The sequence below is a fragment of the Sminthopsis crassicaudata genome, chromosome 1 (assembly GCF_048593235.1).
Source record: "Sminthopsis crassicaudata isolate SCR6 chromosome 1, ASM4859323v1, whole genome shotgun sequence".
Lineage (NCBI taxonomy): Eukaryota > Metazoa > Chordata > Mammalia > Dasyuromorphia > Dasyuridae > Sminthopsis > Sminthopsis crassicaudata.
Genome location: NC_133617.1, coordinates 384,844,409 through 384,868,826, shown reverse-complemented (window position 1 = coordinate 384,868,826; position 24,418 = coordinate 384,844,409). Strand labels below are relative to the sequence as shown.

The window sequence follows — 24,418 nt, the reverse complement described above, 5'->3', positions numbered from 1 at the left end:
TGGCTGCATTGCTCAGGGCCGCAATAAAAAATTTAGTTCTGTTCTTTTTTGAAAGAAACTCCTTAAAAACCATTTTTCACTCCTTAGAAATCAAAATGACTGTGTTCCCTGCCTACATTAGTAGACTTCAAACTTTAGGGCTCCTAATGCTAAAGTAGCAACTGAAATCACTTGACAGAGTAGTAGGGATAGTGATAGCAAAAACAGAAGCAAGGGGAAAAGGCAGTCACTATGTTAATATAATAATGAAAGAGACTGGACAAGATGTCAAAAATCTGTGATTTCTACTAGGTAGAAACTGCTTCCACTAACATAAATTACAACATTATCGATAATTTGGTAACTACATTTTTAAAAACTTTCCTGAAACTAAGCTATGATAAGTGATTTGCTTGTAGTAAATCAGCTAGTAATTGTTAGAGGCTACACTTGAATCTAGATCTGCCTGTTTCCTGGAGGTAGAATAGTGTTGGCTTTGGTATTGGGAGTACCTGAGTTCAAATTTTGCCTCATATACTTAATTATGACTCTAGGCAAGTCTTGGGCATGAGATCTGCTTAGTTATCTCATTTACCAAATAGGGATAATAATACTATCTACTTTACAAAATTGTTATGAAGATCAAATGATAAAACATCTATAGTGTTTTGAAAACCTTAAAATACCATTTAAGTGCTAGTTGTTATTATTGTTATTATTACATCTGGCTGAGGTAAACAATAAATAAAACAAATTTAAGTTTTTTGTTTTTTATTAATTTTTATAATTATAACATTTTCTTTGACAGTACATATGCATAGGCAAAAAAAAATTTTTTACAACATTATCCCTTGTACTCCCTTCTGTTCCGAGTTTTTCCCCTCCTTCCCTCCACCCCCTCCCCTAGATGGCAGGCATTCCCATACATATTAAATATGTTATGTATATCCTAGGTACAATATATATGTGCAGAACCGAATTTTGTTGTTGTTGTTGTTGTTGCAAAGGAAGGAGTGTATTCGCAAGGTAAAAATAATCTGGGAAGAGAAACAAAACAAAACAAAACAAAACAACAATGCTCACAGTTTACACTCATTTCCCAGTGTTCCTTTTCTGGATGTAGCTGATTCTGTCCATCATTGATCAATTGGAATTGGATTAGCTCTTCTCTATGTTGAAGAAATCCATTTCCATCAGAATACATCCTCATACAGTTTCATTGTTGAAGTGTATAATGATCTCCTGGTTCTACTCATTTCACTCAGCATTAATTGATATAAGTCTCTCCAAGCCTCTCTGTATTCCTCCAGTTGGTCATTTCTTACAGAACAATAATATTCCATAGCCTTCATATACCATAATTTACTCAACCATTCTCCAACTGATGGGCGTCCGTTCATCTTCCAGTTTCTATCCACTACAAAAAGGGCTGCCACAAACATTTTGGCACATATAGGTCCCTTTCCATTCTTTAGTATTTCCTTGGGAAATAAGCCCAGCAGTAGCACTGCTGGGTCAAAGGGTATGCACAGTTTGATAACTTTTTGGGCATAATTCCAGATTGCTCTCCAGAATGGTTGGATTCTTTCACAACTCCACCAACAATGCATCAGTGTCCCAGTTTTCCCACATCCCCTCCAATATTCATCGTTATTAGTTCCTGTCATCTTAGCCAGTCTGACAGGTGTGTAATGATATCTCAGACTTGTCTTAATTTGCATTTCTCTGATCAATAGTGATTTGGAACACTCTTTTATATGAGTGGAAATAGTTTCAATTTCATCATCTGAGAATTGTCTATTCATAGCCTTTGACCATTTGTCAATTGGAGAATGGCTTGATTTCTTATCAATTAAAGTCAATTCTCTGTATATTTTGGAGATGAGGCCACAAATTTAATTTTTTAAAAAGAGCTATGTTCAAGTCTTTGGGTCTGGGAATTCCCTCCCCATCATCTACTCCCACTATCAGAAGGAAGAGATACAGTACACATCTCCATGGGACAGCAGAGTGGCTCATTCCAAACTTGTCAATAATGTTTTCACTGTGTTGAAAGCATTGGAAAGAAGTCATACTAGATGAGGTGGTGGAAAATGTCCAAATTCAGCCAAGTTCAGCATCCAAGGTTATTTCCTTTCTTACAGGAATCTATCCAACTGGGATTCAGATCGTTGAATTTCTCTACTCATCTTGAGTATCCCAGTCTTTTTTCTGTCTCCTTACCCAATTAAAAAAACCATAAATTCCTTATTAGAATTCATATGTAGTGGGGAGGTGTATTGGAGCATGTCCCTTGGATTTGGGTAGGCAGTTGGGACACTTCTAGTTATGTACTAAGAAAAAGAAACTTAGAGTAGAAATAGCCAGGAATTTCAGATCCAGACCCAGGCTATCCAAGACAAAAAAATATATCCTTCCTGTCCTGTGTATGTAACTTCCACTGCTACTGGGGGAGGAAGGAATGAGGTAATGGGAAGGGGACAAAAAAATCTTCTCCTGTATTGTTAGAAATCCAAGAAAGATCTGGCACTGACTGTCCCAAGAAAGAGGCTATCTCAAAAGAGACCAAAAACCCATCTCTCCTTACTTCTTATTAACTGGTGTTCTCTGCTCCATCTCTCCCCATAGGGAATGACAAACCAATAAGGACATTTTAGTTTCATTTACCCTTTAGAGTATGTAGCCATCAAATATGGGCTAAATAGGTGCCCAGATTAGGTGTTTCATCCATCCCACCATTCACGAATTTCCATTTAAATGCCTTAGCTGGTTTTCTTTCCTCTAAATCCCCTGGCGTGCTTTTGATTTTTACTTACATATCATAAAGGGTCATGTCTTCGTGTATACATCAAGGAACTATGTTATTGTGGATATGTGCAAACTTTCTCCACTGAAGCAAATGACAAATCACCTATAATTTCATAGACCTAAAAGAACAAAGACCTAGGACTGAAAAGAACTTCTGTGATCTTACAATCCAACCCCTTTATTTTATAGATGAGGAATGTAAAGTCTAGGAAAGTTAAACAACTTTTCCAACATCATACAAAGAGTCACAGAAGCCAGATCCTAGTACAGATCATCCAGCTCCAAAGACAATTTTTTAATTCTTTAATAGTATTTTATTTTTCCAAATATATGGAAAGATTGTTTTCGGCATTAATTTTTGTAAAACTTTGTGTAATAAATTTTTCTCCCTCTCTTCCTTATTTCCCCACCTCCCCAAGACAGCAAGCAATCTGAAATAGGTTAAATATATGCAATTCTTTTAAGTACATTTCCATTTTTGTCATGTTGTGCAAGAAAAATCAGACCAAATGGAAAAAATGAGAAAGAAAAAATAAACAAACAAAAAAGAGATGAAAATACTATATTGTATTCCACATTCAATCTCCATAGTTTTCTCTCTGGGTTCAGATGGTGCTTTCCATCCCAAGTCTATTGGTGTTGTCTTGGATCCACTCATTGTTGAAAAGAGCCAGGTCCATCACAGTTGATCATCTCATAATCTTGTTGTTGCTACATGCAATGTTTTCTTGGTTCTGCTCACTTCACTTATCATCAGTTCATGCAAGTCAAAGACAATGTTTTTTATGTACCATTTGGCCTCCAAGTTAATAAACTTCAGGAGTTACCTAAGGCTCAGAAAGGGAAGGAGGACTTGAACCCAGGCCTTCCTAACTTCAACTTCAGCATTCTATCCACTATGCCATAATGCCTTAAATGGATAATTGAAGAGACCCCAGTCATGTTGTCCCTCTCCTTCCTGTGCCAACAATAGCCAAATTGGCTCATCAGGATGATCAGGTGCAATCATCAAAGCTACACTCAAGCTAAATGTTTTTCACTTCCCTGACAGATGCCGACTGATGATCACATCTGGCATTACAGAGCAATGGAAAGTAATGCATGGTTGCAAAGAGCGAAAGCTCTATAGAGCAAGAAAATATAACACTAGATAAAGAGAAAGCACAGAACTTTGTCCAAGTGGCAATGACAGAGTTAAATGAGTTTGACTAGGACCAAGGCTTCCAATAGAAACTCACAAATTAGCCCTACAAGTTACTTGGGGACTCCCCAAAGAAGAGCCCTTTTGGAATCAGAGAAAGGGGAACTATTGGCACTCCATTTAGAATGGGCACTGATTCAGTAGAATCCATATTTGTAAAAACAAGATCCAACTTAGGAAATTTCCTAGTCTGTTGTTTAGAGAATCATAAGTCAAAATTTTAGAGATCATGTAGTCCAAGTCCCTTACTTTACAGATAAGGAAACTGAGGCACAAAGGGGTTAAGTAATTTGTACAGTATCAGCTGAGTAATAAGTGGCCAGGTCAAAATCTCAATTCATGCCTCTTGACTTTAAACCCAGTGCTATTGCACTACACTATCCAATCTTGAAATCATCTTCTAGTATTAGAAAAGTCTCTCCTCCCATGTCGTAGCTAATGGCCCACCCATATTATCTTCCCCCTGTAACAGAATGAAGCCAGACTTGGAGCTTTCAAGAACAGTTTGTCTGTCAGCACCTATAGGGTAATACAGTGATTAATGAGATCTTGGACATAAGTCTGGAGTAAATTGTTCATATTTATCACCTGGGTTAGAGCCAAGCATCCTGCAAAAGCCTAGCCACTATAAATTCATGAGAATTGAGAGGCAATGTACTAACTTAGGCCATTAGAACAGTTGCTCAGATTAGTACAGTTCTGTAGTCCAGGACTAATTAAATTCTGCATTATCACCTCTTTCTTTTAACTCTGTCACCCTATCTTACCCAAAAGCATAAGCTCCTTACAAGAACCCACAGACATCTTTATTTTGAAGGCCTCCTTTGAGATGGTACAGGGAATAGTGTGGAACTTGGAGTAAAGATCTGATTTCCAGTCTTTTTAAAGACACTAGCCACAAGCAAATACTTAACCTCTCAGTTTCATTTTTCTTGTAAGTAAAAAAAATTCATCTATAGCATCTATAACTCAGGAACAAATACATATATGTAAAATGCTTTATAAATCTTAAAAGTACTGTAAAAATGGTAGCTATTACTCCTAACCCTAGGCTTGGAATGCCATCTTCGTCCTATGGTACTGGCTGCTCATCATTACCTTATCTAGCAACTTAAAGCACCATGGCTTCCCTAGCCCCAGACCACAGTTTATTAAAAAAAATTAACAAACTAGCAGCCTTCATAAATGTACCAAATTCTTCCTCCAAAAAAGTCTTCCATTCTCAGTCCTTTCCCCCTGAGAGGAGCACACCACAGGCCTACCGGAGGATACTAGAATTGGCAAGGACTATAGATGTGTCTGTAAGGTACCACAGAAGCCATCCGCTTCACCTTCCCTTCCCATTTTATAGATGTAAGGAAATTGAGGCACAGGTAATTGAGGTAAGTGATGACTCCAAGATCAGACAAGTATTATATCTTAGAGGCAGCATCTGAACCTAAATCCTCTGATTTCAAAGCCAGTCATTTTTTCTACTGAACCATGTTCCTTCCTACTACCATATTTTGAAAAATTTAAATTTTCTTCGCTATCCACATGCCCAGGAGAAGTACAACAACTAGTTTTGCAGCTCTTAGGTATGTCAGAGAATGAGACCATTTATGGCAAGGGCAGTTGAAACCCTGTCATGGTGATAAAATGGAAAAAGCCTACCCCCTGTCTGTGCCCAGAAAAAGTATATCAATCTTCTTACCCAAGAAGTCCTCTATTTTTTCAGAATTTAAATAAATGAAATTTCCATTGAGATAAAGACATTGTATTCAGTAAAAACAAGCAAACAAAAAACCCGCCCTGCATTTGTGTCTATTAGTTGTGTGAATTTAAGCAAATGATTCTATCTTCCAAGTGCCTCAGTTTCTTCTCTGTACAATTGGTGAACTTCTAAGGTCTCATTCAACTCTATGTCTCTGTAATAAAGGCTCCTGGAAAATGTACAAAGTACGACCAGGAACCAGAAATGCACAGTAATTGTTGTTAGAATTAGAGATCTGCAAAATTACATTAGGTTATATGTAACAAATTCTGTCTCACAGTGTTTGAAGCACTACCACCAATCAGGGTAACTTAATTTCTGCCTCCTTCCTAGACTGAATTTCTCATTCCCTTTTCCTAATTTAGAACCAGCCTGGAAAAACATACTTTAAAACAGGGATCTCTAAACATTTTTGATCCTGTATCCCTATCAGTTAAAAAAACCCCTGAGCACATATCTCCATTATATGTATATTAACTTATATTTAAATTTTGTGTGTATATACGCATGCATATAAACCTATATTCACCATTGTCCCATTAGTTGTGTCCATTATAAAAATTACAGAAAATTGAAATATAAAATGAGATAAAAATGAAACATTATTTGATTCTAGAATCAATATGAAACCACTGGAGTTTTTTGTTTGTTTGTTTAAATAGGATCAAGGTACAATCAGACGTGTTCTTTAGGAAAATCTCCTTGACAGCTGAGTGGAAAATAGATTAGAATGGGGAGAGATTTGAAGCAGAGAGACCAACCAAAAACCATTGAAATAGTGTATATGAGAATAGTGTCCTCCCACAAGTTCACAACTTGAACGAGGGTTGTGGCTTTGTGAACAGAGAGTGGGATGTGGGTCCTTCAGAGTGTCCTCAACTTGGTAATCCCCTCAACTGAAATAGGATAGTTCAGGTGAAAAAAGAATTGGAGAAGAAATAAAATATAATCATTATGTTGTATATTTTGTAATCCATCTATGCTTGCAAATCCTTACTTGTCTGTCTCAAATTTGGTCCCTTATTTGGCAATCACTGACCCAAGGCTAAGCCCACCTTCAAAGGGGTGCCTGCTATAGCAAGAATTGATCTGGGAAATGGAGTGAGGAGAGATTTTCCCCATGGTACCTGTACAGCTACTTCTATGGGTGCCCTAAAAACATTTAAGCTGTAACCATCCCAAAAGACCTACTCCTGGGGCAGAAGGGGAAAGCTTGAGAATTTGCACATGAAAATAGAGACATGTTTGTAATAGCAGTTGTGGTTGTTTTAGAGATAAGTTCCATGATTAGACATCAGGAGAGGGTAGAACATGACCCATCTTCCCACGTCTCTAATTGGTTGATTCCCTTTCCCACTGTCCATTGATTGTGCCATTACCTCTTTGAATTAAATCACAATCTTCCAGGGCACTATGACTTCCACTTTGGAGATTATTGCTCTAGAATATTAGTTCTCCATTTTCTATCTTTAACTAAATATTCTCAAAATATCACAGATTTTATTGTTATATGATTTGTTGCCAATGATTTTGTATGTTGTTTGTCCATCTTCCAGATTACGATGTGTGTTCTGAGGCTCCTTGTGAACAGCAATGCACAGACAACTTTGGCCGAGTTCTATGTACCTGCTATCCAGGGTACCGATATGACCGGGAGAGACACAGGAACAAAGTGAAGCCTTATTGCTTAGGTATGTTGGGTAACTACCTGAGTTTGCCACTTTTAGGGAAATTACTTCATCTTAACTAGGTTTCTCCACTGATCAAATACTTTTTTTTCTAAGGTCCCTGATGACTAAGAATCACACTAACCCTTGACTCTTCTCCCTGTCTTCATTTCTGTGGGATAGCATTTCACTTGGAAGCATACTAATTATGACTATTATTTGTGATTATGGATTATGGATGTTTCCACAGTGACTCTCAAATCACTTCCAGGAAAATTCCATGTATACAGCTGATACTACTTAACTACTCAAAAACAAATAAACAGAGGGAAGAGGAAAAAGAAACAATAGATTCATTATGAAGTTGAAAATAGATGATAAAGAATGTTTTGAGCCAGAGAACCAAATAGAAACAAGCTTGTCCTTATATTAGCTATAGAGCACAGGCAGCATTAAGGGGAAGACTCACATGTGGCAGGCAGCTTGGGACCAAGGAAAAGGAAGCTAAGGAAGCCAACATTCTGAGCTGTGACTGAAGAAATCATTAAATCACCATCTTGTCCTCCCACTGTCGCACTAACCTACCCATGGACTAAATGCCAGTGATATCATGTGCTGGCTCCCCAAGTCTCTTTGGCAAATAGCTTATGGCCAACAGGAGAAAGAGAAAAGAACCAGATTTGGAATTGGAGGGTCTGAACTAATGTCTTGTCTTTGTTACTTATGAGCTATGTGACCTTGAGTGTTTAAGTCACTTAAATTCTAAGTCCTTGTTTCTTCATATGCAAAATGAGAGATTGGATAACTTTCAGTGCTCAGTCTAGGATGCTATGCTCCTAGTATTAATGTACCAAGCTGGAAAATAAGCCAAGTTTTACTATGTAGCCTACTCTTATTATGCTTGGCTTGGCTTCTGTCAGGCTTATTAAGACTCTTTGAGGGACACTCCCTACAGAGCTAATCTATGATCCTTTCTGGGTACCAGGAGAACTTTTGGGTCCTGTAAGTGGACAATAAATTCCAAGCACAGAACTTTTTTTTCATTTTTTCAATATTTTTCAGTTTTTCTTTATCCTACTCCCATCCCCTTAATTCTTATAACTTTGGGAATCTGCAAATATTGCTTATAAGCGCTTTCTGAAGCTTGTTTTTAACCAGCTTCATCCTTTATTTTTACATCACCAATAGGTTAGAAGTTCAGACAGTGCCATACTCAATTGGCAGCTGGAGACGGGGAGGGTAAATGTCAGTTTGAAATACTGGTGTACTAAGGTTTTGCAAGGGTGAGTGCTGAAAAATTACCCATGCATATGTCTTATAAATAAAAAGCTAAAAGAAAAAAAAAATAACATAAGAAAAATTTTTTAAAAAGAAAGAAGTCCAATCAGTGTCAGGCTGTGATATTACAATGCCCCATTACCCTGTGCATTGCAAAGAGTAGGCACCTCACTAGTGCAGCTTCCACTTTGAAGGGCCTTACCACTTACCTGCAGTCACTAAGAAATGGAGGGAGGGGGAGAAAGGACCTTTGGCAGCACATCAAGAAAGCCCTGGATCATGCTTCAGACTTGGATGTCATTAGTTTTCCTAAAGTATACACCCAATCTCAGTCTGTCCAACACATGTGCACTGTCTGAAACCCTATCATTGCTTCTGTCTGCTGGCACCTGGTGTTGTTCACATACTGTGTACATAAAACATATTCAAGACTCTTCACTTCCCTCACCCTTCACCTGCCACCTTCCCATGGGTTGAAAACATTTCCTTTCCATGCATTTCAGCAGGGGAGTGAATCTGTGGTGTGAATAGATGACCCTGGCTTTGAAAGCCCTCTTGACTCATTTTCAAAGCTTATGAGGAACTTATTAGTCCAGAGGGGAGGATTTTCAGGCTTAGGGTCACTGATGGGGCAGATTTCACAGGGAGAGCACTCTTCATGGAATTCCCAATGGTTCTCAGATTCCTTTTCGTGACAGTGATATTTCACAGATATGTAACTCAGTCTTTTTTTTTTTAACTAAAAAGTGGTTCTAGGTTGTTTTACTCAGACTCCACATCAATGAAAGAGGACATTAAAAAACCTTCAACTTACCAGGACATTTAAAAATAAAAATTATGTCAATTGAATTGCAAATAATGATGGTTGGAGGGACAAATTATAAATGCATGTAAAATTCATTTTTAATAAAAATAAACAAAGATTTGGTTTGTATTAGAAAAAACTAAGGCTAATGCTCAAAGCGTCTGGATCTATCTATCTTCTATCTATCTACACATATATGTATATTTTTATATGTATATAATATAAAATTCAAGGCAGATCTTAAATTTGTTTTTCAGATTCATATTGAGATCTACTACTTTTTTCCCCCTGAGGAAATTGGGGTTATGTGACTTGCCCAGAGTCATACAACTAAGAAGTATTAACACTTGTGTCTGTGCCATACTCAATTGGCAGCTGGAGACAGGGAAGGTAGATATCAGTTTAAAATACTGGTATACTAAGGTTTTGCAAGGGTCAGTGCTGAAAAATTACCCATGCATATGTCTTATAAATCAAAAGCTAAAAGAAAAAAAGAAAAGAAAAGAAGACATAAGAAAAAAAGTGGTTCTAGGTTGCATTTTTTTGGCATATGCTTGCTTTCAAAATATTTTCCCAACTAATAGGGGTAGTTAATATAGGTATTATTGTCTAGTCCTATAAATGGAGAAATTGAGATATGAGAAAGTTACATGACCAGGCTTATGTCACACTGCTAACTAATATTAGAATCTATCCTAGAACATACTGCAATGAGGGCAGTTGAAATGAGTTTCTTTCATGGATGGATCATATTTCTGGCTTCCCATTTTATTTCCTACTGAGATATGAACTCTATGAAAGCAAGAATTATTTTTTTCTGAAGAGAACCAAATTCAAATATAATTGGGAAATGTTTAACAAAAGTAAATAAAAAAAAATACAATACAATGTAAATAAAGCTAATTTGAAATTTTCAACTTAATATGTAGATTGCAGGGATCCTTTTGTATTAGAGTTTGATCGCATTGCTTTCTCTGTGATAAGGAATAATGTGGTTAGAAAAGCAATGTTAGGAGGGAACTTAGATCTTAAGTAGCAATACCTTCTAAAAAAATAGAAAGGGGCAGCTAGGTAGTGAAGTGGAAAGAGCATCAGTCCTGAAGTCAGGAGAACCTGAGTTCAAATCTGGCCTCAGACACTTAACACTTCTTAGTTGTATGACCCTGGGCAAGTCACTTAACCCCAATTTCCTCAGGGGAAAAAAAAGTAGTAGATCTCAATATGAATCTGAAAAACAAATTTAAGATCTGTCTTGAATTTTATATTATATGTGTAGATAGATAGAAGATAGATATATCCAGATGCTTTCTGCATTAGCCTTAGTTTTTTCTAATACAAACCAAATCTTTGTTTATTTTTATTAAAAAATGAATTTTACATGCATTTATAATTTGTCCCTCCCACCAAGCCTCCTCAATTGAACAATTCCTACAACAATAAGAAAAAAGAAAGAGAAAAAATAATATAAATACTCTCATCAAAATATGTATAGTCAAGCAAAGCACATTTCTACATTGCCCATTCCTTAAAAATAAGATCTATTTTCATTTTTTCTTTGTATTCCGACATTAGTATGATACCTGAAATATTGTTGTTACTGTTCGGTCTTTTTCAGTTGTGTTTAACTCTTCATAACTCCATTTGGGATTTTCTTGGCAAAGATACTGGAGTGTTTGAGCCATTTCCTTCTCCAGGTCATTTTACAGATGAGGAAGAAAAGCAAACAGGGTTAAGTGATTTACGCAGGGTGACACAGTTAACAAGTGTCTGAAGCCAGATTTGAACTCAAGAAAATGAGTCTTCCTAACTCCAGGCCTGGCATTCTATTCACTGCACAACCTAGCTACACACTTGGTAAATAATGAGCACTGAATAAATGCTTGTTTACTGATTTATCCAAAATCACATTGATTGAGATTGTATTAAAAAAATGTCATCTGGACAGAACACCAACTGCATATAAGCTATTCCTTAGGAAATCCATTTTCTAAAGCTCTCTAATATTTCTGGACACTGATTCAAATACAGATATTGATGAGTGTGCCACCAGCAATGAGACACTCTGCTCGCAGATCTGCATCAACTCCTTGGGCAGCTATCGTTGTGAGTGTCGGGAGGGCTACATCCTAGAAGAAGATGGGAGAACATGTACTAAAGGAGACAAAGGTAAGCATTGTGTGGTTTGAAATAGAACTCAGTTCCATGTTATCTTCAGCCTCATCCATTGAAATAAACACAGACCCAGAGGCATGAAAAAAAAATTGAAAGGTGATATGGAGTATAGGAGAGAATGGAAAAAAAAGTAAAATGTGGACATAAAAATATTTATAAAAATGGGAAACTGTAACTCATATTTGCATAATAGTTTTAAGATTTATAAAGTACTTTCTATATATTACCTCATTTGAGACTCACAACAACCTTGCAAGATAGATATTATAAATATTATTATCCTGATTTTACAGATGAGAAAACTCAGGCTTTGGGAGGTCAAGTGATTTGTCTATATTCATACAACTATTAAGTGTCTGAGGCAGGATTCAAATTCAGGTCTTCTAACTTTTAGTTCAATGCTCTGTCTACTATACCAGACTACTTTTCTAAACCAGAATCTCAGGACAATTGTTTAATGTGGTATATAATGGTATATAATGTAAAGTAATAACATAAATAAATATATAAACATAAGATTTGTAGCTTCTGAGACACACTGGTAAGCAATGGAACAATAATTACTTTACAAACAGTGCTAAAGAACTTGGGAGCTCAAAAACTAAACTGTCATACCCTCTTCCCACAGGGGCATGTGGGGATTTTTGAGGGGGGAGAGGAAGGGAAAGAAGGGAGCAGTGTTTCTAATAGTGCACCAAGGAGAGTGAAGGGGAACCTTTGTAAAAAGGGTTAGTAAAAATGTTATCTATCATTATACACAGAGAGACATCATGATAAAATGCAAAGAGTGTTGTGCAGGTAAAAAGAACCTGACTTTGTTACTTACTATTCATGTGACTTTGAACAAATCTCTGGATCTGTTTCCTTATCTGTAAAATGTGAGGGCTGGACTAAATGGCCTAGAAAGTCCCTTCCCACTATAGTTCAGTGATTCTGTTTTCAGACTGATAGGTTTGGGGAAGAAATCGTATATCCGGCCAAAGGAGTGCTTTTATGACTTAAAAACTTGCCCATAATTCAATAAAGCTTGCATTTATACTATAGTAATGATAGGGGACAGAGTGAGCAGGCACACATGCTGTATTCTCTGAGAGGATGTGAATAAAGGAGGCCCCACTTTTCTGAAATATTAGATTAAAATATTAAGCATTCACATACGAGGTCAGTAATACCAATCTATGACACATCTGCTATATGTAGTCCAGATGTCTGAGCTATCCAGGGAAATGAACAACCAGGATCTTGGATTATTTGCTTATTTAAACCTATCTTGATGTGCTGGTTAAGTGTGCAAAGATATGCAGAGTTGAGGAAAGCACATGTAGAGAAAACTCAGGTCTGGTTTGCACATTCAACTAAACTAATCAGTTTGCTTCCTGATAAACTTTAAGTAACAGTCTTAATAATGTAATAAAACATATTCATGTAGTACTTTAAAGTTTTCCAATTGTTTTACTCATCGATTATCTCCTTGATCTTAACAAGAAATCCATCAAGTAGCTACTGCAAATATTATTAATCCCTATTTTACAGATGAGGGAAATGAGGTTAAAAGGAATTGAGTGTCTTTCTCATCATCAAACAGCTAATAAATATCAGAGGTGGCTCTCAAGGATATCTCCCTAACACAAAATCTATTCTCTTACAACACACAAGTGACTAACACATTCTCCGAGGTGAGAAAAAAATGAAAGCAAAATGCTCTCTGCCAAAAATTATTAATTCTCAGATACTTAAAAGATATAAGACAGGACCTAGAAAAAGAAGGTTACAATGGAGGCTGCAGACTATGATACAATATAGGGGAAAGAGGGAATTTCACTGGGTCATCAGATTTTCAATCCTATCTCTATGATAATGCTTACCTATGTCGAGTTTTACCCAGCTTGAGCTTGTGTGTGTGTGTGTGTGTGTGTGTTTGAAGGAGATTTGGAAGATTAGAACATACATATTGAAATACCAGAAAGCTGGTCATTGTCCATTGGAATCTTCAGAAAGAGCCCAGATGTGTTGTGTATGCTCCACATGACCCGTACTCTTCAGTCTGGAAGCTGCTGTGTCTGTCAGCTGAAGTCTTAGGCATATGCTATACTGTATCAGTTAAATCCCCAGGAAGGGAAGGGAATAGGAAACTATCAAGTTATCAGTGTTGTGGATTTCCCCCTAAACTTAACAAGGATTAGGGTGAAGTGACTCAGGTGTGACTCACATGTAACCTGAGTGAAAAAGAAGTAAAGGAGGAAGGACTATCCATAGGAACATAGGCAAAGCATTGATCCATGTTCCTGAGACATCAATGATATAGGAACACTTCCAGAAGCCCTATACAAGCAGAGGGAGTTACAAGCTGATGCTAATTATATTTTAACTCTAGTTATCTCCTTTGGTTCTTCCTGAAGGTCACTAGCAACTGCCCCATCCTTATCCCACAAATCTCAGCCTGTAGGAGGACTCTCTAATTTAAAAAATCTGGGTCATAGAGTTAGACCTGTGTGGAAAAGAAGAATATTTATCAGTCCCTGACACATTATTTTTTTTCCCTTAAAAAGATATTGATGCAGGGGGCAGCTAGGTGGCGCAGTGGATAGAGTACCAGGTCTCAGACACTTAACACTTCCTAGCTGTGTGACCCTGGGCAAGTCACTTAACCCCAGCCTCCAAAAAAAAAAAATATTGATGCTATCCTCTAGCCCAGGGATTCTTAATCTTTTTTAGATCATAGACCTCTTTAGTAGTCTGGTGAAGCCTATTGATCTCTTAACAAAATAATGGTTTTAAAAGGACAAAATAAAGTAAAATAAATCAATTATATTGAAATGTAGTTATCAAAAAAGTTTTTAGAGTTTCAAGACCTCAGGTTAAAAATCCCTGATTTAGGGGCAGCTAGGTGTCGAAGTGGATAGAGCACTGGCCATGGAGTCAGGAGGACCTGTGTTCAAATCTGAGCTCAGACACTTAATACTTCCTAGCTGTGTGACCCTGGGCAAGTCACTTAACCTAACCCTAACTGCCTTAGGGGAAAAAAAAAATCCATGACTTAGCAAATAAAATGACTCAGGGAACATATTGTTAATTAAATTAATTTAAGTTAATTAAATTAACATATTGTTAATTTAACATTGTTTCCTGATCAGCTGGGTACAAAAAGCCATATAGAACTACAACTCCTCTCTGATGTTTGATTGGCAGAACCTCATAGACAATTCAGAAGCAGGGAACCTGAGTTCAGCTGAATCAATATGGTATCTTTACTAAGTATCCCTCCCTGGCAATGCCTAAGTAAATCTCCTTTTGGAGATTGGTATACAGAACACAAGCATCTCATTTCATTCCAACCTTGAATCTATACTACCTGGTCAGATCTGGCCTGCAATAACAGGGAAAGGGTTTTATTTGAGTTCTCTAATCCAATCCTCATTTTGTAGATTAGGAAATTGAAGTCCAAAGAGGTTAGATGATTTGCCCATCATCACACCAGTAGTAAATGGTTCACTTATAATGGCATATAGTGGAACACAGTGATTTGGTCTACATGGGAAAGGAAGATCCTTGTGACTAGTAGACCTGAAACACAAACATTCCTTTGGGCATGCAAATCAGAAGGAAGTAAAACTGATTCCATATTTCCATCTTATTGTTAGTTGTCACAGTCTACTTTCCATGAGTAGGATTAAGGACAATAACCTCTTTCCTTCCCTGAAAGATAAATAACAGAAGATACTTTAAATGTTTACAGGGGAAAAAAAAACAAACAAACAGATGTCAGAAGGCTAGGCTTGGAGTTAGGGATGTCTGAATTCAAGTTCTGTTTCTGATACATATTAGCTGAATGACCATGAACAATACACTTAACTTTTCAGAGTCCCAAGAAATTATTTAATATCATAGGTTCGAGAGGAGTTATTTTTTTTTTAATTTTTTATTTTATTTTATAATTATAACATTTTTTGACAGTACATATGCATGGGTAATTTTTTACAACATTATCCCTTGCACTTACTTCTATTCAGATTTTTTTCCCTTCCTCCCCCAACCCCCTCCCCCAGATGGCAAGCAGTCTTATATATGTTAAATATATTACAGTATAATTTAGATACAATATATGTGTGTAGAACCGAATTTCTTGCTGCACAGGAAGAATTGGATTCCGAAGGTAAAAATAACAGTTTACACTCATTTCCCAGTGTTCCTTTTCTGGATGTAGCTGGTTCTGTCCATCATTAATCAATTGGAATTGGATTAGCTCTTCTCTATGTTGAAGAAATCCACTTCCATCAGCATACATCCTCGTACATTATCATTGTTGAAGTGTATAATGATCTTCTGGTTCTGCTTGTTTCACTCAGCATCAGTTGATGTAAGTCTCTCCAAGCCTCTCTGTATTTCTCCTGTTGGTCATTTCTTATAGAACAATAATATTCCATAACATTCATATACCATAGTTTACCCAACCATTCTCCAATTGATGGACATCCATTCATCTTCCAGCTTCTAGCCACTATGAAAAGGGCTGCCACAAACATTTTGGCACATACAGGACCCTTTCCCTTCTCTAGTAGTTCCTTGGGGTATAAGCCCAGTAGTAGTATGGCTGGGTCAAAGGGTATGCACATTTTGATAACTTTTTGGGCATAATTCCAGATTGCTCTCCAGAATGGTTGGATTCTTTCACAACTCCACCAACAATGCATCAGTGTCCCAGTTTTCCCACAGCCCCTCCAACATTCATCGTTATTTGTTCCTGTCATCTTAGCCAATCTGACAGGTGTGTAATGATACCTCAGAGTTGTCTTAATTTGCATTTCTCTGATCAATAGTGATTTGGAACACTCTTTCATATGAGTGGAAATAGTTTTAATTTCATCATCTGAAAATTGTCTGTTCATATCCTTTGACCATTTATCAATTGGAGAATGGCTTGATTTCTTATAAATTAAAGTCAATTCTCTGTATATTTTGGAGATGAGGCCTTTATCAGAACCTTTAACTGTAAAAATTTTTTCCCAATTTGTTACTTCCCTTCTAATCTTGTTTGCATTAGTTTTGTTTGTGCAGAAACTTTTTAATTTGGTGTAATCAAAATGTTCTATTTTGTGATCAATAATGGTCTCTAGTTCTCCCTTGGACACAAACTCCTTCCTCCTCCACAAGTCTGAGAGGTAAACCATCCCTTGTTCCTCCAATTTATTTATGATTTCATTCTTTATGCCTAAATCTTGGACCCATTTTGATCTAATCTTAGTATGTGGTGTTAAATGTGGGTCCATGCCTAGTTTCTGCCATACTAATTTCCAGTTTTCCCAGCAGTTTTTGTCAAATAATGAATTCTTATCCCAAAATTTGGGATCTTTGGGTTTGTCAAAGATTAGATTGCTATTTTTATTCACTATCTTGCCCTGTGAACCTAACCTATGCCACTGATCAACTAGTCTATTTCTTAGCCAATACCAAATGGTTTTGGTGACTGTTGCTTTATAATATAGCTTTAAATCAGGTACACTTAGACCACCTTCCTCTGACTTTTTTTTCATTAGTTCCCTTGCAATTCTCGACCTTTTATTCTTCCATATGAATTTTGTTGTTATTTTTTCTAGGTCATTAAAATAGTTTCTTGGGAGTCTGATTGGTATAGCACTAAATAAATAGATTAGTTTGGGGAGTATTGTCATCTTTATTATATTCGCTCGGCCTATCCAAGAACATTGAATGTCTTTCCAATTATTTAAATCTAACTTTATTTTTGTGGCAAGTGTTTTGTAATTTTGCTCATATAATTCCTGACTCTCCTTTGGTAGATATATTCCCAAATATTTGATACTATCGACTGTTATTTTGAATGGAATTTCTCTTTGTATCTCTTGCTGTTGGATTGTGTTGGTAATGTATAAAAATCCTGAGGATTTATGTGGATTTATTTTGTATCCTGCGACTTTGCTAAAATTCTGAATTATTTCTAATAGCTTTTTAGCAGAGTCTTTGGGGTTCTCTAAATATACCATCATGTCATCTGCGAAAAGTGACAATTTGATTTCTTCATTTCCTACTCTAATTCCTTGGATCTCTTTCTCGGCTCTTATTGCCAAGGCTAGAGTTTCTAGTACTATATTGAATAGTAATGGTGATAGTGGGCAACCTTGTTTCACTCCTGATCTTACAGGGAAAGGTTCTAGTTTATCACCATTACATATGATGTTTACTGAAGGTTTTAAATATATGCTCCTTATTATTTTAAGGAATAGTCCATTTATTCCTATACTCTGAGAGGAGTTATATTTAATGTAACCAAGGTCTAAACAAGAAAAAATATTAGACTAATAATCTCAACTATAAGAATAAAAAAAAAGTAATTGGTTATTAATCTTAACTTTCAGAAATCTTTTTAGGGCTCATTAGCATCATTAAGAAGCAATGTAGATATTCCCTCTGCTATGGAGTAACAAATTACAGTATTTCATCACAGTTTTTTCTGGCTAGTAGATAATAATTATTAAGTCAAAACACATGTGGTATATGAAAGTTTTTTCTTCCTTTTATGGTTTATTACTGCACATTATTTGGTGTCTATAAAATTAAAGAAGCTCAAAGGAGTTTTAAATTAAACACAGCAGCAGCTGGTTGTTAAGGAAGGTAAGTGGAATGAAAAGGGGGAGGAGAGTGACCGGAATATTGTTGATGATGGAAAGGTTGCAGCCAGTTCATCTGATAGATGATGGCAAATATACATAGACTATAGCCCTGCCAGAGGCAAGATGGCCTGTGGCAATAATGTTATAATCAGTTATTCATTCTCCTCTTTGAAAATACAGAGCCAGAGCCAGTTTAGCAAATTCTAAAATTTTGTGCAACATTTGAGAGAGACAGGAAGAGAGTGAGGTAACTAATGTATTGGGAATGATGACATGTCTTACAGCTAATTAGCTTTCCCTAGTTTCCATTTTCTCCATTTTGTTTGTCTTCTGATAAAATGTTCCTGACATCTAGAATGGCTTATTATAATTCCAAGTTTCAGACATATCCCAGGCCCTCTCAGAAGTTTCCAAACCCCAGTAATTCATGAACCCAGTTTGCATGACCAATGCTGAATAATAAACTAAATACTTTGCATATTTGTGGGACTTTCTTCATGCACCATGTTGGTAACATTTTGGGCCTTTACTTTTTTTTTTCAACAAAGTTTGTAAAGTGCTACTAAAAATATCAATATGCCCTGTGATAAAAAGCTCACATACTCAATCCCTGAAATGTTACAGAAAGGTTGGGGCTTCATATTAAAAAAAATAGAGCTGCATGCCACCATGTGGTCAATCAGTAATATAGCACCTTTACAGAATTAGAGCAAACTTAAAAAAAAATGCATCTTGAATCAGATTTTTCTGACAGAATTATCAACACAGGCTTCATCTGGTGAGGTTAGAAGTAGACATAATCTGAGATTTTTACACAGATTACATTTAAAAATATCATTAAAAGTTGCTTTGTATGGAAGATATTTTCTAATTCTATTCTATACAACAAGTGCTAAATGCTTTTTAGGTTTAAAGTGTGGTAAGCCCTGAGACTATGAAGGCAAAAATTAAACAGTCCATACCTTCAAAGAGTTCATCTTCTTTGGGGAGATTACAACACACATCTAAGTAAATATAATAGAAGATGATTTGAGCACTTGGAAACAAAGGGGATCAGAAAAACAACCGCAAGGAAGCATTTGCAGCTAACTTGAGTACTAAAGAAAGAGAAGGGTTAGATAAATTTCTGAAAGTTAGAAATAAGGAAAGAGTGCATTCTGAACAAAAGGCATAGTATAGTATAAGTGGAGATAGGAAGTAGACTGGAAACATCTAATCATCTAGTTTCATTGAAAAATGTTAGAAAACATGAAGCAGAATAATGTGAAATCAGCTTTGAAAGATAGGTTGGAACCAGAATGTGGAGAAACTTGAATGCTGGACTGAGGAGTTGATATTTTATCCTAAGACCTTCATTGTGTAGAATACTTTTATTTTTAAACACTACTCTTAAAAAGTTTTACAAGCAGATTGAATAATATATAGAATCTAACTCAGAATATAGAAAACATTTGACAGATCTGTGCATTGGTGGGGGAAAAAGGGGAAGGCATGTAACATTATTCCCCTTTAGACAGTCAGGTAATTTTTTTCAGATATTAAACTGCTATTTTCGAAGGAAAATGGAGTAGCATTTTCTGTTTTCAAAGTTCATCTATCTCAGCCAGTCTGAACACAAACAAATGTTCTTCATAATTCTCAAAACATCCCCTTAAAGTGTTGTGACTATCTTAAGTACAACAATCCAAAAAATATAGACAGAACCATTTTTGAGAGATTCTCATCAAAAACTCAGTCCTCTTGATTTGTGGGATTGAGACCAAGCATCATAAAATAGTAGAAATGCTCTCCTATCTTCTGCTTCAATGCTTTACAGACATATGAAGAGAAACAAATTTGTGTTTAGGTAAAATTATCCTGGTCAGTTTAAGTGAAGGTGAAGACAACCTTTCTACACACTAGAGTACCATCCAAATTTTATTCTGTGAAAAATCCAGACTGTTCCAAATTATAAAAATGAGGCAGTCGAACTAAATGCACTGCCATGGATAGCAACCCTTTCTCCTTATTCATATCTAGTAATACTATCCCTATAGGCTGCCATAATTCTTGTAGTCCCACAGGGGGCTCTATTGTTTTTCCACAATTTCCCTGCATAACTTGTCAAATACTCTCCAGTTCTCTGCTATTGCTGGCCATGGTGCTGACTGTTTTTCTGTCACTGCTAATAACAGAATTTTATACATTCTTTGGATGGTAACATTGTCAACACACTACCCTATGATAATTCTTTGAAATGCAAAATTATACATTTTTCAAGGAAAAAAGAATATCTTTTCAGAGTTAAAGACAGTACTTTGTGTATAATAGGAGTGTGATAAATATTTAATTGAATTGAAAGTTTTCCTGCAAAACCCTTAGGTTTCTACAGAGTAAGCAAGTTGACTCACAGTTTTATGTAATGTCAAAAGATTGATGTTACAAAAATTCTAGAACTCCTCAAATGCCACTGGGACTAGGAATGGTGAGCAATTCTACCTCCTTAGTGTCACTGGAAGAAAGAGATTATGTAGAAAGATATATAAAGATTCATAGTGTATATGTAATTGTATATATTGAATGATGCATATGTATATATATACATATATCCATATGTTCCACAGAATTCCAAGGTAAGAAAGGACCTCAGAGACCATCTAATCTAACCTGTATCTGAACAAGCATTCTGTCTTCAACAAAACCGAAAAGTGATCATTTCACTTTTGCTTACAGACCTTCTCTAATTGTTTCCTGAAAAAAACATTCCCCTTTTGGATAGTTCTAGCAGTTTACCCTTATGGTACTAGTAAATCTGCCTTTCAATATAGAAAAAAGGTGTGTTCCTTCCTCTACATGGCAGCCCTTCATGTATTTGAAGAACATAGATAATGTCAATTTGTGGTTTCTGCATCAATATGCAGGCATCAGGGATCTGTTTCTATTTGATAAATTTGGGACTCAACTACTCTCCTGGACCCACTTTCTTAGACATTATAGTTAAACAGTATTTGGTTTCTTCTTATTGTTTTTTAAATAGTTACATTGTTGTAATCACTATTGATTCTGCTTGCTTCTCTCTTCCCATGGTTCTCTAAATTCTTTATCTTCATCATTCACCATGACATTCCATTTAGTTGTCAGTATAGGTTCCCTTCCCTTTTGATTTTCCTTCCCTCCAACTCTGACTCCAGGATTCCCAGAACTCACGAGGCTCCCTCATATTTCTTTCTTTTCTCCTTATCCTCCCTTGACTTTATTAATATTAGAATCTAAAATTTGCCAGAAATTAGTCATTCTCAGTCTATTTCCCTTTTTTAGAAATTGAGATACTACTTGACCTCGCAGAGATCACTAACTGTGACTCTGAAATCATATCTGATATTTCTAATATTTCCTTAAGGCAGAGGTGTCACAGGCCAAATGTGTATGACCTCAAGAGTGCCTATAAACCTCAAGAGTATGACCCAAATGAGATTAAAATATATTTGAGAAATGTGTCAACAGATAAATAAAAATTGCAATACCACATAGATATTGTTAATTTGTGATTTCTGCCTCAATATGCAACCAACAGGGATCCATTTTTATTTAAATTTGACACCCTTGCCTTATGGAATAATGTATCTTAAACATGTTGATGCAGTTCAGTGCTCTTTTATTATCATCCTAGTTTTCCTGGTTACCAACAACCTCTTTGCCATTTTGTTTCTGATCCTTGAGTACTTTCTGCTGGTCCATTTGCCCTTTTTCGAACTTATAAGCTTTCACTAGCAGATAGAGGATTCAATTGTTAGGATTGAGAAGAGGTATGTGTATGTGCATCCATTCACTTATTCAAAAAATGTTTACAATGTGCGCACCAAGGAGAAATTCAAGTTTAATAAGAAGACATATTCCCTGCCCTCAAGTCATTTGGACTCTAGTTGGGGTAATAAGGCAAATAGATAACCACAGCATAAAGAATTCTTTTATAATGCTTTTCAAATGAGAGGTGCAGATAATTGATTTGGAAAAGAGAGAAATTATTACCAGCTAATTACAAAAGGATTATTTAGGGAACTAGGATCTGATCTGGGTCTTGAGGTAAGATTTGGATAGACATAAATGAGGGAATGGGTTTTGTATTCTTGAAGAGAATCAAGTTGAGCAAAGGTGTAGAGGTAGAAAGTATAAGACATGTTACCACTTTAAAGACAGATCATGTCTCCCCTGTAATCCCTAAATTACAATCAGTACCACCACTGACTACTTAGTAGGCATGGAGTCCACATAGTAAGTTGTTTTTAAGCCTTTAGTATGACACGTTGGGTTACAAACTATCCTGCCAATTTCACAAACCCATACTATCACAAACCCATACTATCTCTTTTTTGCATTTTACATATGACAAAACACTTTCATTTGGAACCACTGCTATCTTTGTTCACTTGTGCTCTCCAGGTTCTAAATTTTGTATCTTGTTTCTGTGTCAAGAAGATATTTTAGTGACTGCTGGTTCTTTGTTCCTGTCACTCTTAGATTTCTGTGGCATAGTGAAAATAATTTACAATGAAATCCTGGAACATGGAAGGCCATGCTAGTTAATGATAGGAGATGGTTTAGAACTCCTGGGATTTGTATGGGTGTGACAATATTCTCCAAATACATCATCGAGTATAATATAATTGTGAATATGGTTAGTATTCCTCATACTTTATGCTAGTCTTTTTTCACTTGGTTTCAAGTCCCTTACATTAATGTCAGTTCCAATTCCAATCTGTGCCTCTAGCAATCCGGCTCTACCTGGAAGTGTTTCCTGACTAGCAGATGAATCTTGAGTGAAGAAGACCAGCTTTGTGTAAACTGCACAAGAACTGTGTTGGGGTTGGGTATGATTTACAATGCATGAATAATTGGCCCTTTTAGTTGAGTATAAATCATGTCAAATTTATAGGACCTGCCTTCCAGAGAGGTACTGATAAAAGGGTAGTGGCAAACAGTTTTGCTTCCCAAAGTGGAAAGACTCTGGGGACCCCTAAATTGAAACAGCTGGATTTGAAATGCAGCAAAATCTCTATCACACCATTCTCCCCTGACCTGTGGCCCTCCCATCAATGAATGAAGAGCTGTACAAATTGCTAACATGTATACCTTGCACGTTTCAGGGTCAGAGTGGAAGGCTGCTGCTGCCTTCATGCACAAGAGGTGATTCTTTTCAATCTTTTAGATCTAACTGAGCCAGTCTTCTTTCCCAGGACATGATGAGAAAGTAGAGAATGCACTGAAGGCAGAAACCTGCTGTGCCACTTGTAAGGAGTTCCACCAAATGAAACAGATGGTATTACAGTTGAAGCAAAAGGTATGCTCTCTGGACCTATTTTGAAAAAGGGAATTAATGGGCAATGGGTGGAAATGGAGTCACAATTATTAAAGGAAGGAGAAGAGTGTCTAAGGTACATATTCAAGAAATTAATTCATCTGCCAAAATAGTATTGAGCCTCTATTGAGTGTAACCTAAGTTCCCTGAGGGCAGGGTATATGCATATTCTTCTCTGGAAACCTCCTACCCATTGAACAGTACTGTGTCTTATCCATAGTGCAATTGGTACTGTATAAATGTCTTTGAATTTGTTGGGTTTTATTGGTTTTAGGGAAAATATACAAGCTCTTGCCCTAGGAGTTCATAAGAAAAAAAGAAAAAGTAAATATATGCATATATATAAAAATTATGAGAAAAAATTCCACAATGAGCATTGTTCTCAATTAAAGTTTTCAAAGTTAAGTCCCAGATTACTGTGCACAATATAATCATTTTCTTGGTGGTGAGCATAGTTGTTTTAGGCCATGTAGCACATTATAGATCAAATCAACCATCATCATTTGTGACAGTGTATTCTTCTGAGTTTGAAATGACTACTCTTCCCTGACACATGGTCCCCAGATATAAAGTCCCCCCACATGTGCTCTAATTTGCTTTTTGAATGTGAACAGTGTTTCTTCTGCTGAAGTTCATTATGAGCTTTTTGAAGTTCGCAGCTCAATAATTATTGAGGATTTTCAGCTGACAAAGGATATCCAAGCGGTATGCAAAGCGTGGCAAAGGAAAAGCAGAGTTTTAGGGATGAAACTTCATCTGGAGAACACATGTGCAGGACAGCAGCCATGTTTAAC

At 36.3% G+C, this 24,418-nt stretch overlaps 1 protein-coding gene across 1 annotated transcript in view; it reads left to right on the top strand.

Annotated features, from left to right (window-relative positions):
- CCBE1 (collagen and calcium binding EGF domains 1) overlaps positions 1 to 24,418 on the top strand; it is a 312,338-nt gene that overhangs the window by 264,275 nt on the left and 23,645 nt on the right. The window contains exons 4-6 of the mRNA XM_074279468.1: positions 7,298 to 7,432; positions 11,520 to 11,657; positions 23,503 to 23,606. Of these exons, the coding sequence (XP_074135569.1) occupies positions 7,298 to 7,432; positions 11,520 to 11,657; positions 23,503 to 23,606 (377 nt within the window). The remainder of the gene's footprint in view (positions 1 to 7,297; positions 7,433 to 11,519; positions 11,658 to 23,502; positions 23,607 to 24,418) is intronic.